This window comes from Salvelinus namaycush, chromosome 3 (assembly GCF_016432855.1).
Source record: "Salvelinus namaycush isolate Seneca chromosome 3, SaNama_1.0, whole genome shotgun sequence".
NCBI lineage: Eukaryota > Metazoa > Chordata > Actinopteri > Salmoniformes > Salmonidae > Salvelinus > Salvelinus namaycush.
Genome location: NC_052309.1, coordinates 2762664 through 2778163, shown reverse-complemented (window position 1 = coordinate 2778163; position 15500 = coordinate 2762664). Strand labels below are relative to the sequence as shown.

General features: G+C 47.7%; 1 protein-coding gene across 1 annotated transcript in view; it reads right to left on the bottom strand.

The window, feature by feature from the left end:
- The window catches only part of ptpn13 (protein tyrosine phosphatase non-receptor type 13), a 117645-nt gene that overhangs the window by 67939 nt on the left and 34206 nt on the right, over nucleotides 1–15500 (bottom strand). The window contains exon 7 of the mRNA XM_038989535.1: nucleotides 8739–9320. Within this exon, the coding sequence (XP_038845463.1) occupies nucleotides 8739–9320 (582 nt within the window). The remainder of the gene's footprint in view (nucleotides 1–8738; nucleotides 9321–15500) is intronic.

Below are 15500 nucleotides of genomic sequence, written 5' to 3'. Positions count from 1 at the left end.
AGGCAATACGCTTGACCTCATCTTTACTAGATGCTGTTCTTCCACTAATCTCATTGCAACTCCCCTCCAAGTCTCCGACCACTACCTTGTATCCTTTTCCCTCTCGCTCTCATCCAACACTTCCCACTCTGCCCCTACTCGGATGGTATCGCGCCGTCCCAACCTTCGCTCTCTCTCCCCCGCTACTCTCTCCTCTTCCATCCTATCATCTCTTCCCTCTGCTCAAACCTTCTCCAACCTATCTCCTGATTCTGCCTCCTCAACCCTCCTCTCCCCCCTTTCTGCATCCTTTGACTCTCTATGTCCCCTATCCTGCAGGCCGGCTCGGTCCTCCCCTCCTGCTCCGTGGCTCGACGACTCATTGCGAGCTCACAGAACAGGGCTCCGGGCAGCCGAGCGGAAATGGAGGAAAACTCGCCTCCCTGCGGACCTGGCATCCTTTCACTCCCTCCTCTCTACATTTTCCTCTTTTGTCTCTGCTGCTAAAGCCACTTTCTACCACTCTAAATTCCAAGCATCTGCCTCTAACCCTAGGAAGCTCTTTGCCACCTTCTCCTCCCTCCTGAATCCTCCTCCCCCTCCCCCCCCCCCTCCTCCCTCTCTGCGGATGACTTCGTCAACCATTTTGAAAAGAAGGTCGACGACATCCGATCCTCGTTTGCTAAGTCAAACGACACCGCTGGTTCTGCTCACACTGCCCTACCCTGTGCTTTGACCTCCTTCTCCCCTCTCTCCCCAGATGAAATCTCGCGTCTTGTGACGGCCGGCCGCCCAACAACCTGCCCGCTTGACCCTATCCCCTCCTCTCTTCTCCAGACCATTTCCGGAGACCTCCTCCCTTACCTCACCTCGCTCATCAACTCATCCTTGACCGCTGGCTACGTCCCTTCCGTCTTCAAGAGAGCGAGAGTTGCACCCCTTCTGAAAAAACCTACACTCGATCCCTCCGATGTCAACAACTACAGACCAGTATCTTTTCTCTCCAAAACTCTTGAACGTGCCGTCCTTGGCCAGCTCTCCTGCCATCTCTCTCAGAATGACCTTCTTGATCCAAATCAGTCAGGTTTCAAGACTAGTCATTCAACTGAGACTGCTCTTCTCTGTGTCACGGAGGCGCTCCGCACTGCTAAAGCTAACTCTATCTCCTCTGCTCTCATCCTTCTAGACCTATCGGCTGCCTTTGATACTGTGAACCATCAGATCCTCCTCTCCACCCTCTCCGAGTTGGGCATCTCCGGCGCGGCCCACGCTTGGATTGCGTCCTACCTGACAGGTCGCTCCTACCAGGTGGCTCCTACCAGGTGGCGTGGCGAGAATCTGTCTCCGCACCACGTGCTCTCACCACTGGTGTCCCCCAGGGCTCTGTTCTAGGCCCTCTCCTATTCTCGCTATACACCAAGTCACTTGGCTCTGTCATAACCTCACATGGTCTCTCCTATCATTGCTATGCAGACGACACACAATTAATCTTCTCCTTTCCCCCTTCTGATAACCAGGTGGCGAATCACATCTCTGCATGTCTGGCAGACATATCAGTGTGGATGACGGATCACCACCTCAAGCTGAACCTCGGCAAGACGTAGCTGCTCTTCCTCCCGGGGAAGGACTGCCCGTTCCATGATCTCGCCATCACGGTCGACAACTCCATTGTGTCCTCCTCCCAGAGTGCTAAGAACCTTGGCGTGATCCTGGACAACACCCTGTCGTTCTCAACTAACATCAAGGCGGTGACCCGTTCCTGTAGGTTCATGCTCTACAACATTCGCAGAGTACGACCCTGCCTCACACAGGAAGCGGCGCAGGTCCAAATCCAGGCACTTGTCATCTCCCGTCTGGATTACTGCAACTCGCTGTTGGCTGGGCTCCCTGCCTGTGCCATTAAACCCCTACAACTCATCCAGAACGCCGCAGCCCGTCTGGTGTTCAACCTTCCCAAGTTCTCTCACGTCACCCCGCTCCTCCGCTCTCTCCACTGGCTTCCAGTTGAAGCTCGCATCCGCTACAAGACCATGGTGCTTGCCTACGGAGCTGTGAGGGGAACGGCATCTCCGTACCTTCAGGCTCTGATCAGGCCCTACACCCAAACAAGGGCATTGCGTTCATCCACCTCTGGCCTGCTCGCCTCCCTACCTCTGAGGAAGTACAGTTCCCGCTCAGCCCAGTCAAAACTGTTCGCTGCTCTGGCACCCCAATGGTGGAACAAACTCCCTCACGACGCCAGGTCAGCGGAGTCAATCACCACCTTCCGGAGACACCTGAAACCCCACCTCTTTAAGGAATACCTAGGATAGGATAAAGTAATCCTTCTAACCCCCCCCCCCCCCCCCTTAAAAGATTTAGATGCACTATTGTAAAGTGGTTGTTCCACTGGATATCATAAGGTGAATGCACCAATTTGTAAGTCGCTCTGGATAAGAGCGTCTGCTAAATGACTTAAATGTAAACTGTAAATGTAAATTTAATTTATTTGAGTGTTCTGTTAAAGTGTCTGGCAATGGTTTTATCTAAAGGAAGGAAATATATCTACAAGCATTTCAAATGGGAAACGATTGTGATTCCATAAGTAGAGATGGAGTTCTTACTGCAGCATTGAAAGTCCAAGAACACAGTTGCCTCCATCATTCTTATATGGAAGATGTTTGGAACCAGCAAGAATCTTCGTAAAACTGGCCACCCGGCCAAACAGAGCAATCGGGGGAGAAGGGCCTTGGTCAGGGAGGGGACCAAGAACCCGACGGTCACTCTGACAACGGTCTAGAGTTCCTCTGTGGAGATGGGATAACCATTGAGGCAAAAATGAACGGAGTAAAGTACAGGGAGATCTTTGATGAAAACCTACTCCAGAGAACTCAGGACCTTGGAAGGTGAACCTTTGCCCCAGTCTAACAGTGGCTTCGGGATAAGTCTCAATGTCCTTGAGTTGCCCAGCCAGAGCCCGGACTTGAACCGATCAAACATCTCTGGAGAGACCTGAAAATAGCTGTGTAGCAACGCTCCCCATCCAACCTGACAGAGCTTGAGAGGATCTGCAGAGAAGAATGTGAGAAACTCCCCAAATACAGGTGTGCCAAGCTTGTAGCGTCACCCAAGAAGACTCTAGGCTGTAATCGCTGCCAAAAGTGCTTCAACAAAGTACTGAGTAAAGGGTCTGAATAATTATATAAATGTATTTCAGTGCTATTTTTATAAAATTAGCAACATTTTTTGGGATATTTTGTGTAGATTGATGAGGGACATAAAAAAAAAAACTATTTTAGAATAAGGCTGAAACCTAACAAAATATGGAAAAAGTCAAGGGGTCTGAATACTTTCAGAAGGCACTATTTTTATTAATGAAAAGACAATAGATTGTGTAGATAGTTTGAATTCAATTTGTGAGAATGACTTATGCCTGTTTGAGTAGACAGTGTACACTTCTGCTTTAGGATTATGTGCTCAACGGGCATCAATGAGGTTGTAAATCAGAAAGTCTACGCTGGAGAGCCTTGGTTGTGTGTGGATTGTAGTCTCGCATGTCCAAAATGACATTCATGTCGGTCACAATAACCAAATGGAATTAATTAATGATAGAGAGGAAAAACAAATAGGATAATATGAATTTGATGCACACACACGCATGAATAAAAGGTCATTTTCTTTCCATTTTGAATACATTAAGGGAAGTGTTTCTCCCTTCTTGGTCTTCGCCTTTACCCAAGATGGTGGTTGAGTTTCTTATGTATCATTATGAATACACTTAGTTTTGTTTGGGAATGATGAAAAAGCAGCCAGTTTGTACAAATGGTTCTCTATTCAATGTGTGTCCTTTTGAAACAGGTGTGTTTCTTGGAGCATGGCTATATAAACATTGTTTCTTGCTAGAATATCAAGACAATTGGAAGGTTTAATAGGACTATTAAGGCCTTTAAAATTCCACGAGAGAATAGCTAGCGTTACCATTGTTAAAAAATATATGTTATTAATAATATTCTCAAAGAAGTCTTGAGCTGCTTTGGCAGAAGAGAATGTGTTGTATTCTGGAAGGTGAAGAAGAGTTTTGCCGGGTGGATGAAGCCATATCTCAGATTTAGCCTACATAGCTTGGATCTCACTTCATTGAATGTTTCCCTCTGTTTTAGCAGTCAGCACTCAGGTCTGGGTAGATGCTGATCCTCTTCTCCACATTAGGCCAGAACCCTCCCCGATTCCGCTGCAAGGCGAACAATTTGTTCTTTGACTTCTGTGGATTCGTACAATCATACAGCAAGATCCATTCCGGAGAGGACCAGTGCAGTGTTAATTAGCATCATGGGACCCAGCTTCTCCTGCCTGACCAGTTCATAGAAAAGACTGCTCATAAAAGAAGTCGTGTTGCCCGTTTCCACGACAGTTTCAAATCCTATTATCCTCACATTGAATTTAAGTGAATAACTTAAGGTGATTCTATTTTCTCTATTAAGAGATTGATTTCCCTTCTAACTTGGCGCACGTTGTATCCAGGTCATGGAGTTGTACCTCTGTCTCATTGGCTGCCTTCAACTGACTGTCCACTTTAGTTGAATAGGCATACACTTTCAAAAGGGAGCAATGCGAGTGATTCATTTACCAGTTTTAATTGCAAGGGCAGAGGTAATCTCCTCACAAACAATCTCTCGGATACTTGTTACACAATGAAATGTGCCACACCTTAATATGGTGTTTACAATTGACAAATTTAGAAAACAAGTCTGTTAATTCGTCGTCATTCAGCAAAAGAAAACCACGATAAGGCCACACGTTTCAACGCATGCCACCGGAACCAGAACCCTGCGAGTTGTTTGTCATTTTTGAACAGTTTGTGCTTACTGGCTAGTGGCTACTGGGACATTTATGGTCAATTTGAGCTGCAGACAAAAGAATTTCACATGACATCCTTGCCTTTTTGTTGTGACTTCCAAAGTCGAATTCTCTTTCACCACCCCGCTCCTCAGACTCTCCTGCATATCTCCTAGTGGGAATAGGGCCTTAGGTGAGTTGGAAAACAAGCTCTGAAGAAAGTCCTTGCTGTTGAATGTGTGACAGCATAGAAGCTATTGCCTTCAGCGATGTTCAAACAGAGAGAAAGAGGGGACAACTCAGATTATTTACAGTCTGGTGGCTCCAAGGAGGAAGCAGAAGAGCCTCCCGCCCACTAGACCATATGCTAACTGGATAATGATAGCTTACTCGGAGAAGAGCCTCCCTCCCACTAGAACATATGCTAACTGGATAATGATAGCTTACTAGGAGAAGAGCCTCTCTCCCACTAGAACATATGCTAACTGGATAATGATAGCTTACTCGGAGAAGAGCCTCCCTCCCACTAGAACATATGCTAACTGGATAATGATAGCTTACTAGCAGAAGAGCCTCCCTCCCACTAGAACATATGCTAACTGGATAATGATCGCTTACTAGCATTAGAGCCTCCCTCCCACTAGAACATATGCTAACTGGATAATGATAGCTTACTAGCAGAAGAGCCTCCCTCCCACTAGAACATATGCTAACTGGATAATGATAGCTTACTCGGAGAAGAGCCTCCCTCCCACTAGAACATATGCTAACTGGATAATGATAGCTTACTCGGAGAAGAGCCTCCCTCCCACTAGAACATATGCTAACTGGATAATGATAGCTTACTCGGAGAAGAGCCTCCCTCCCACTAGAACATATGCTAACTGGATAATGATAGCTTACTCGGAGAAGAGCCTCCCTCCCACTAGAACATATGCTAACTGGATAATGATAGCTTACTCGGAGAAGAACCTCCCTCCCACTAGAACATATGCTAACTGGATAATGATAGCTTACTCGGAGAAGAACCTCCCTCCCACTAGAACATATGCTAACTGGATAATGATAGCTTACTAGCAGAAGAGCCTCCCTCCCACTAGAACATATGCTAACTGGATAATGATAGCTTACTAGCAGAAGAGCCTCCCTCCCACTAGAACATATGCTAACTGGATAATGATAGCTTACTAGAACTCAGCATTTCCGGTAACTGAAGTTTGTTTTACAGTGCAAAACATGATACAAAGAAATAAACGTTTTTGGTGTGATAGATTTTCATTTTCCAGAATTGTGTTTTTTCAGGGGGTTTTACCCCTTACCAAAATTAGATAAATATTCTCTGCCCTGCAAAGCAATGCAATCCTCAGCAGCTACCGTTTTCCCCAGTTTCTGCTCCTGACACCAGGTATCTCTGACACAGATTTGAGCCTATGGATCTGATTACGTTAGAGGACCATATCATCTAGGTCTGTGAATCAAACACATGCTCAGTCACACTGCAAGGTGAGTAAGTGACAAAACAAGAGGACTGTGGGTAAACCATTTGAATTCAATCACTTGGACAGCACCCCTTTTGATTTGAATGAAACCTTTCATATTTGCCCATTGTAGAAGTGGTCAGAAAGTGGCTTTTTAGACGTGAAAGTGCTCAAAGTTGTTTCCATTACTTTATTTATGTATATTTTTTACCTTAAATGTAAATTCTAAAAACTAGATTTTTTTCACATTCGCATATATTGTAGCAGACCCTATTTTTCGTCATCTGAAGTTGTGTTGTACCCACCATAGGTTGAGACAACATGTTCTTCATTATATGAATTGACCACCGTTTCATAGTATCTCACATTTACTGTATTAAGGTGGTTAGCTATACCCAGAGGAAAAATATTTGATGGACTTGTACATACAAGAGCTACTAGATTCAACAGCTACTGCTTCTGCATTCCCAACAATTATTCTGAGCCAAAGTACTGCCAAGCATCCGTCAACCTCTTGTTAAAAGCCCTCCCTCCCTTCCGACTTAACCTAACGAAGCCTTGCGACAGCCGACAACTTTTGAAGTTAACAAGCAGAAAAACCCGATTTAGAAATACTGTGGTAATTAGTTTAGTTAGGCCCCTTCCCCTCATTCTCCAACCCATTCGGGAGCTCAGCCCATCCTATCCTAGCCCAGTCTAGCCAATCCCATCCCGGAGCCAAGCCCATCCTATCATATCTCAAGCCCAGCCAATCCTATCCCAGCCCATTACAGAACCCAGCCCAGCCTATTCGAGCGCCACATGACCCGCTGCCAAGCACCGGAAAGTCCAATAACATTTGGATTTCCCCTCATCCGCTACACATGACTCCAATTACTGACCTCAGGGAAGCTAGGAAACTATAGTCCTGATTGAAGCACCTTGGCCCTGAAGTGGAGAGGAGGGGGGTAGAGGAAAGAGACGGGTGGTGGAGGGGAGAGGGTGGTGGAGGAGGAGGAAAGAGAAGGGTGGTGGAGGAAGAAAGAAGGGTGGTGGAGGGGAGAGGGTGGTGGAGGAGGAGGAGGAAAGAGAAGGGTGGTGGAGGAAGAGAGAAGGGTGGTGTTGAACTGCAGCCGGAGGAACAAGCCACAGTTTAAGGCTCCATATGTTGGTAAGGGGTGAGAAAGGTTAAAGAGGAGAGGGGAGGATGGAAAGAGGAGGAGGCTGGTACACTGCAGCCCGAGGAGCAAGTCACAGATTAAAGCTCCATATACATGGAGGTAACCAGAGAGCATTAACCGCTGCTGTGCCATCATTTAAAAACAACCACAGAGGAAGGAGAAAAGAAACAGAGCAAGCTGCCATCCAAATTGGGACCCTATTCCATACAAAATGCGCTACTTTTGACCAGAGTAGTATGGGCCCTGGTCAAAAGTACTGCACTTAAAAGGGAATATGATGCCAATTGGGATGCAACCGAGGAGGGGCAGGCAGGCCGGATAGGAAGGCCTGAGGTTTATTATAGGAGCTCGTTCATCCGTCCCTCCCTCCCTCCAGCCATCCCTCCCTCCCTCCCTCCCTCCCTCCCTCCCTCCATCCAGCCCCAAAGCCTCCATATGGCCACCAGACACCGCTGCATTAGAGAAGGACATAAACATTAACGTCCCATGTGACTTCATATCAGTGACACTTCTCAGAAATTAAATAAGAGCCATGGCAAGTAGCTTACGGCTGTCATGGCTGGTTGCAGCACGCAAGCAGTGTCAAAGACAGACAGACAGACAGACAGACAGACAGACAGACAGACAGACAGACAGACAGACAGACAGACAGACAGACAGACAGACAGACAGACAGACCAGACAGACAGACCAGACAGACAGACAGACAGACAGACACAGACAGACACAGACAGACACAGACAGACACAGACAGACACAGACAGACACAGACAGACACAGACAGACACAGACAGACAGACAGTAGAGCAGGAGAGAGAGGCAGACTTGGCAGACTTGGCTATAAGTGAGAGAGGGTTAAAGGGCTAGAATTATCCTGTCTCTTATTAAAAAGCAGGCATTTGGAAACCACAGCCACTCTGTCTCATGCACTCTGGGTGTTAATCCCAAACGGTACCCTATTCACTTTATAGTGTACTACTTTGACCAGGGTCCATAGAGCTGGGGTAAAAATGAGTTCACTACAGCGAATAGGATGCCATTTGGGATGCACCTGGACCAACACAGCTTCCCACATCCCGGCCATCTAGAACATCTCACTAACCAGTCAGCCTCTCTGCTCTGATAATGTCATCTCTCACACATTTTTCACCCTTCTAAACGTCTCAACAGCTGATAGACTACTAGTTATCAATTTCATAGCAGCAGGTCCACGGAGGAGTCTGGTCTACATGGTAGTGCTGCGGATTTTTGAATCTCTTCATCTACTTCCTTATCCTACCATTAAAACCAGAAAAAAAAGTCTCACCATCCATGGCCTGGCGGAGCACCTGCAGCTTCCTCTGCTTCTCCTTGATGCGGTCATAGGCTGAGGTCAGAGCTGAGCTGACCGACAGGGGTGAGTGGTGGTGGGCCTTCGTCCTGGGTGTCTCCAATCCCCCAAAGTCTGAGTAGCGGTTCTCCCTGTCTCGATCCCGGTACACCCGGGAGGCTGACTTATGCCTTCCCCCTGAGCGGGTACTGAGGGCACTGCTACCCCGCCTGGCATCCTCAAGGGCTCCAAAGCGGAGCATATCCGGGTCTATGTGGGCCAGGTCTACAGAAGACGCCCAGTTCTTCTTGTGTTGGGCTGTTGAGTCTCCTCTATAGGGCAGGGACCTCCTGTCCAGCTCTACCGGCCTGCCTCTCTGCTGGGGCTCGAGGTCTGCGGAGGACTCTGACCCAGGATGGTAGTCCGATGGCGGGTAGGGACCAGGCAGGGCCCCCTCACCTCTCAGGAGGTCCTGGATGGGGAGGGAACCCATGGAGCGACTCAGGCCACGGTTCAGAGATGCCTGCTCCTGACTACGAGCCTTGTAACGCTCCAGTACCCTCGGGGCTGCACTCCTCCCTGAGGGGAAAGACAGAAGGTAGATCAGACAACAGGGAAATAACATACCGTATAGGGACTAATGAGAAAGTGTACCACAGGTGATTGTGTTACACTACATGACCAAAAGTATGTGGACACCTCTTTGTCGAAAATCTCATTCCAAATCATTGGTATTAATATGGAGTTGGTCCCCCTTTGCTGCTATAACCGCCTCAACTCTTCTGGGAAGGCTTTCCACTAGATGTTGGAGCATTGCTACGGGGACATTCAGCCACAAGCATTAGTGAGGTCGGGGGGGGTTATTAGGATCCCCATTAGCTGTTGCAAAAGCGGCAACTACTACAGAACAGGGCTCCGGGCAGCCGAGCGGAAATGGAGGAGAACTCGCCTCCCTGCGGACCTGGCATCCTTTCACTCCCTCCTCTCTACATTTTCCTCTTCTGTCTCTGCTGCTAAAGCCACTTTCTACCACTCTAAATTCCAAGCATCTGCCTCTAACCCTAGGAAGCTCTTTGCCACCTTCTCCTCCCTCCTGAATCCTCCTCCCCCTCCCCCCCCTCCTCCCTCTCTGCGGATGACTTCGTCAACCATTTTGAAAAGAAGGTTGACGACATCCGATCCTCGTTTGCTAAGTCAAACGACACCGCTGGTTCTGCTCACACTGCCCTACCCTGTGCTTTGACCTCTTTCTCCCCTCTCTCCCCAGATGAAATCTCGCGTCTTGTGACGGCCGGCCGCCCAACAACCTGCCCGCTTGACCCTATCCCCTCCTCTCTTCTCCAGACCATTTCCGGAGACCTTCTCCCTTACCTCACCCCGCTCATCAACTCATCCTTGACCGCTGGCTACGTCCCTTCCGTCTTCAAGAGAGCGAGAGTTGCACCCCTTCTGAAAAAACCTACACTCGATCCCTCCGATGTCAACAACTACAGACCAGTATCCCTTCTTTCTTTTCTCTCAAACTCTTGAACGTGCCGTCCTTGGCCAGCTCTCCTGCTATCTCTCTCAGAATGACCTTCTTGATCCAAATCAGTCAGGTTTCAAGACTAGTCATTCAACTGAGACTGCTCTTCTCTGTGTCACGGAGGCGCTCCGCACTGCTAAAGCTAACTCTCTCTCCTCTGCTCTCATCCTTCTAGACCTATCGGCTGCCTTTGATACTGTGAACCATCAGATCCTCCTCTCCACCCTCTCCGAGTTGGGCATCTCCGGCGCGGCCCACGCTTGGATTGCGTCCTACCTGACAGGTCGCTCCTACCAGGTGGCGTGGCGAGAATCTGTCTCCTCACCACGTGCTCTCACCACTGGTGTCCCCCAGGGCTCTGTTCTAGGCCCTCTCCTATTCTCGCTATACACCAAGTCACTTGGCTCTGTCATAACCTCACATGGTCTCTCCTATCATTGCTATGCAGACGACACACAATTAATCTTCTCCTTTCCCCCTTCTGATAACCAGGTGGCGAATCGCATCTCTGCATGTCTGGCAGACATATCAGTGTGGATGACGGATCACCACCTCAAGCTGAACCTCGGCAAGACGGAGCTGCTCTTCCTCCCGGGGAAGGACTGCACGTGCCATGATCTCGCCATCACGGTTGACAACTCCATTGTGTCCTCCTCCCAGAGCGCTAAGAACCTTGGCGTGATCCTGGACAACACCCTGTCGTTCTCAACTAACATCAAGGCGGTGGCCCGTTCCTGTAGGTTCATGCTCTACAACATCCGCAGAGTACGACCCTGCCTCACACAGGAAGCGGCGCAGGTCCTAATCCAGGCACTTGTCATCTCCCGTCTGGATTACTGCAACTCGCTGTTGGCTGGGCTCCCTGCCTGTGCCATTAAACCCCTACAACTCATCCAGAACGCCGCAGCCCGTCTGGTGTTCAACCTTCCCAAGTTCTCTCACGTCACCCCGCTCCTCCGCTCTCTCCACTGGCTTCCAGTTGAAGCTCGCATCCGCTACAAGACCATGGTGCTTGCTTACGGAGCTGTGAGGGGAACGGCATCTCCGTACCTTCAGGCTCTGATCAGGCCCTACACCCAAACAAGGGCACTGCGTTCATCCACCTCTGGCCTGCTCGCCTCCCTACCTCTGAGGAAGTACAGTTCCCGCTCAGCCCAGTCAAAACTGTTCGCTGCTCTGGCACCCCAATGGTGGAACAAACTCCCTCACGACGCCAGGACAGCGGAGTCAATCACCACCTTCCGGAGACACCTGAAACCCCACCTCTTTAAGGAATACCTAGGATAGGATAAAGTAATCCTTCTAACCCCCCCCCCCCCCCCCCCCTCTTAAAAGATTTTGATGCACTATTGTAAAGTGGTTGTTCCACTGGATATCATAAGGTGAATGCACCAATTTGTAAGTCGCTCTGGATAAGAGCGTCTGCTAAATGACTTAAATGTAAATGTAAACTACTCTTCCTGGGGTCCACACAAAACATGACAATACAGAACGTCAATAGACAAGAACAGCTCAAGGACAGAACATACAAATCAAATCAGATTCTTCGGATATCCAAGATGGCGTAGCAGTCAGACATCTTTGTCTTGTCTCGTCCCATGTATATCTTTTTATATATTTTTCTTCGCATTCTTTTCAATATTTTTCCTAAACCTCAACTTCAAAATACTCTCCTGCAACCCACCTCACCCAATGTGGTGTGGATCTGTTTTTTTTCTAAAGTATTTATATTTACCTTCGAACTGGAATACCTCAACTGAAGCTAGTTAGCTAACTAGCTACCAGCTATCAGTCAGCTAACCACTGCTAGCGGTCATCAGCTAACCTTTAGCTCGGAAAGCTCTCGCCAGTTCGTACAACGCGTTTCAAACCAGAACATACCGGACCTATTTCTCTCTCCATATCCCCGGATTCCTACCGCAAACTCTGAACCTTTTCATCTGGATCATGGCAGCTAGCTAACCGCAACCCGGGTTGACAACTCCTTGCTAACGTTTCCGTCCCGGAGCTAGCGCCAACTAACCTGGAGCTAGCCCATGCTAGACCCATCTCCCGGCTAGTGCTCCTGGGCTACTCCTGAAGCCCACTCCTCGGCTACAATTTCCGGACCCCTTCTATTGTCGGTACGGGGCACGGAACCCGGCCGATCCTTCATGACTGGAATACCGACAGGCCCCTCAGGCGCGACGTCCCCTGAAGGCCCATTCTGCTAACCGCGGCCTGCTAGCTATCTATAGCATATTGGACTGTTAGCTGATCCACCGGCCAGTTTCTTGGACCACTATACCCATTTTGCCAATTGGACTTGGACCCCTCTGCTACTTGGAACCCTATTCATTCCACGACTGGTCTATCGACGTCACTGCGCGAGGAGGCAAAAACAGACTTTCCCCCATCGAGACGTCCATCTAAGGCCCTTATGCTAGCCCCAGCCTGCTAACTGTATGAATCGCCGTGTCCCCAGCCAGCCCAACCACCCACTGGACCCATACGATCACTTGGCTACGCATGCCTCTCCCTAATATCAATATGCCTTGTCCATTACTGTCTAGTGATTACTGTCTTATTTCACTGTAGAGCCTCTAGCCCTGATCAATATGCCTTAACCAACCATGTTGTTCCACCTCCCACATATGCGATGACATCACCTGGTTTAAACGTCTCTAGAGACTATATCTCTCCCATCATTACTCAATGCCTAGGTTTACCTTTGTCTGTACATTATGCCTTGAATCTATGCTATCGTGCCCAGAAACCTGCTCCCTTTACTCTCTGTTCCAAACGTGCTAGACGGCCAGTTCTTATAGCCTTTAGCCGTACCCTTATCCTACTTCTCCTCTGGTGATGTAGAGGTTAATCCAGGACCTGCAGTGCCAAGCTCCACTCCTACTCCCCAGGTGCTCTCAGTTGTTAACTTCTGCAACTGTAAAAGCCTTGGTTTCATGCATGTTAACATTAGAAGCCTACTCCCTAAATTTGCTTTATTCACTGCTTTAGCACATTCTGCCAACCCGGATGTCTTAGCCACGTCTGAATCCTGGCTTAGGAAAACTACCAAAAACCCTGAAATTTCCATCCCTAACTATAACATTTTCCGCCAAGATAGAACTGCCAAAGGTGGCGGTGTTTCAATATACTGCAGAGATAGCCTGCAGAGTTCCATCTTACAATCCAGGTCTGTACCAAAACAATTCGAGCTTCTACTTCTAAAAATTCACCTTTCCAGAAACAAGTCTCTCACCGTTGCCGCTTGCTATAGACCACCCTCTGCCCCCAGCTGTGCCCTGGACACCATATGTGAATTGATTGCCCCCCCATCTATCTTCTGAGCTCGTGCTGCTAGGTGACCTAAACTGGGACATGCTTAACACCCCGGCCATCCTACAATCTAAGCTTGATGCCCTCAATCTCACACAAATTATCTATGAACTACCAGGTACAACCCCAAATCCATGAACACGGGCACCCTCATAGATATCATCCTAACTAACTCGCCCTCCAAATACACCTCTGCTGTTTTCAACCAAGATCTCAGCGATCATTGCCTCATTGCCTGCATCCGTAATGGGTCTGCGGTCAAACGACCACCCCTCATCACTGTCAAACGCTCCCTAAAATTGACCTGGCCGGGGTATCCTGGAATGACATTGACCTCATCCAGTCAGTAGAGGATGCCTGGTTATTCTTTAAAAGTGCCTTCCTCATCTTAATGTTCCAATGGAACCCACCAAAATCATACAATTATTTAATACAAAATACATTTCACCAAAATCAAGGTTTCATAATTATTGGCACTCCTCATTTAGTACTTAGTATAACCACCTCTGGCAAGGATAACAGCATGGAGTCTTTTCCTGTAATGTTTGACAAGGTTAAGGAACACATTTGGAGGGATTTTGGACCATTCCTCTATGCAGATCCTTTCAAGATCCTTCACATTCTTGGGTTTGCGCTTATCAACTGCCCTCTTCCACTCAGCCCACAGGTTTTTCGATTGGATTGAGGTCCGGCGACTAAGATGGCCATGGCAGAACATTGATTTTGTTGTCACAGAACCATTTCTGTGTGGATCTTAAGGTATGTTTCGGGTCATTGTCTTGTTGGAAAGTCCACCTACGGCCAAGTCCCAGCCTTCCCGGCAGAGGCAACCAGATTGTCAGCCAAAATTGCCTGGTACTTGGTGGCATTCATTATGCCATCAATCTTAACCAGTGCCTCTGGACCTCTGGAATTAAAACAGCCCCAAAACATCACTGACACCACCATATTTCACCGTGGGTATTTCGACGCCAAACATGCCTATTATGTATCTGACCAAAACTTTCAATTTTGGTCTCATCTGACCAGAGCACCTTCTTCCAGTCATAATTTAAATGACGTTTGGCAAACTCCAAGCGTTTGCGTCTGTGTCTTGTGGTCAGAAAGGGCTTTCTTCTGGCAACCCTTCCAAAGAGCCTGTGGTTGTGGAGATGGCGTCTGATAGTGCTTTTTTAAACCTGGTGACCCCAAGACGCCACCAAGGCCTGCAATTCTTTCACAGTGATTCTTGGGGATTTTGTTGCTTCTCTCACCATCCTTCTCCCTATCCTGGGGGGCAAAATGCATTTGCGTCCTCTACCCGTGAGGTTTAACTGTTCCATATCTTTAGAATTTTTTAATAATTGCCCTGACAGTGCTCAGTGGTATATTCAATCATTTTGGAATCTTCTTGTAGCTATTACCAGATTTATAAAGGTCTACGACCATCTGTCTCTTTTGAACTGCCAGTTCTTTTGTTTTCTTCATGGTGTTGGATGACAGTGGGATATTGCATGTGTTACCTCATTTTTATACCCTAGTGAAACAGGAAGTGATATAATGGCTCAAAATAGTTCCTTAACACTTAGATAAACTTAAATAAGTGGAACTTAATTCCTGGTTTAATTTTGGTAGATGTTATTTACAATAATATTTAAGGGTGCCATTAATTGTGAAACCTTGATTTGGAAGACATTAATATTTAATTTAATTTAATTATTTTGTAGGGTTCCATTGAAACATTAATAAAGTACAGTATTTTTCACATGTTGGTATTTTGAGTTTGTCTCTATAATTATATTGTTTATATTTGTTTAAGTATTGTTTGTACATTGCCAGTCAGGGGTGCCAGTAATTTTGGAGCCCACTGTAGCCCTTGGTTCACTTCAGACCTGTCTCCCCTTGACCAGCACAAAAACATCCTGTGGCGTTCTGCA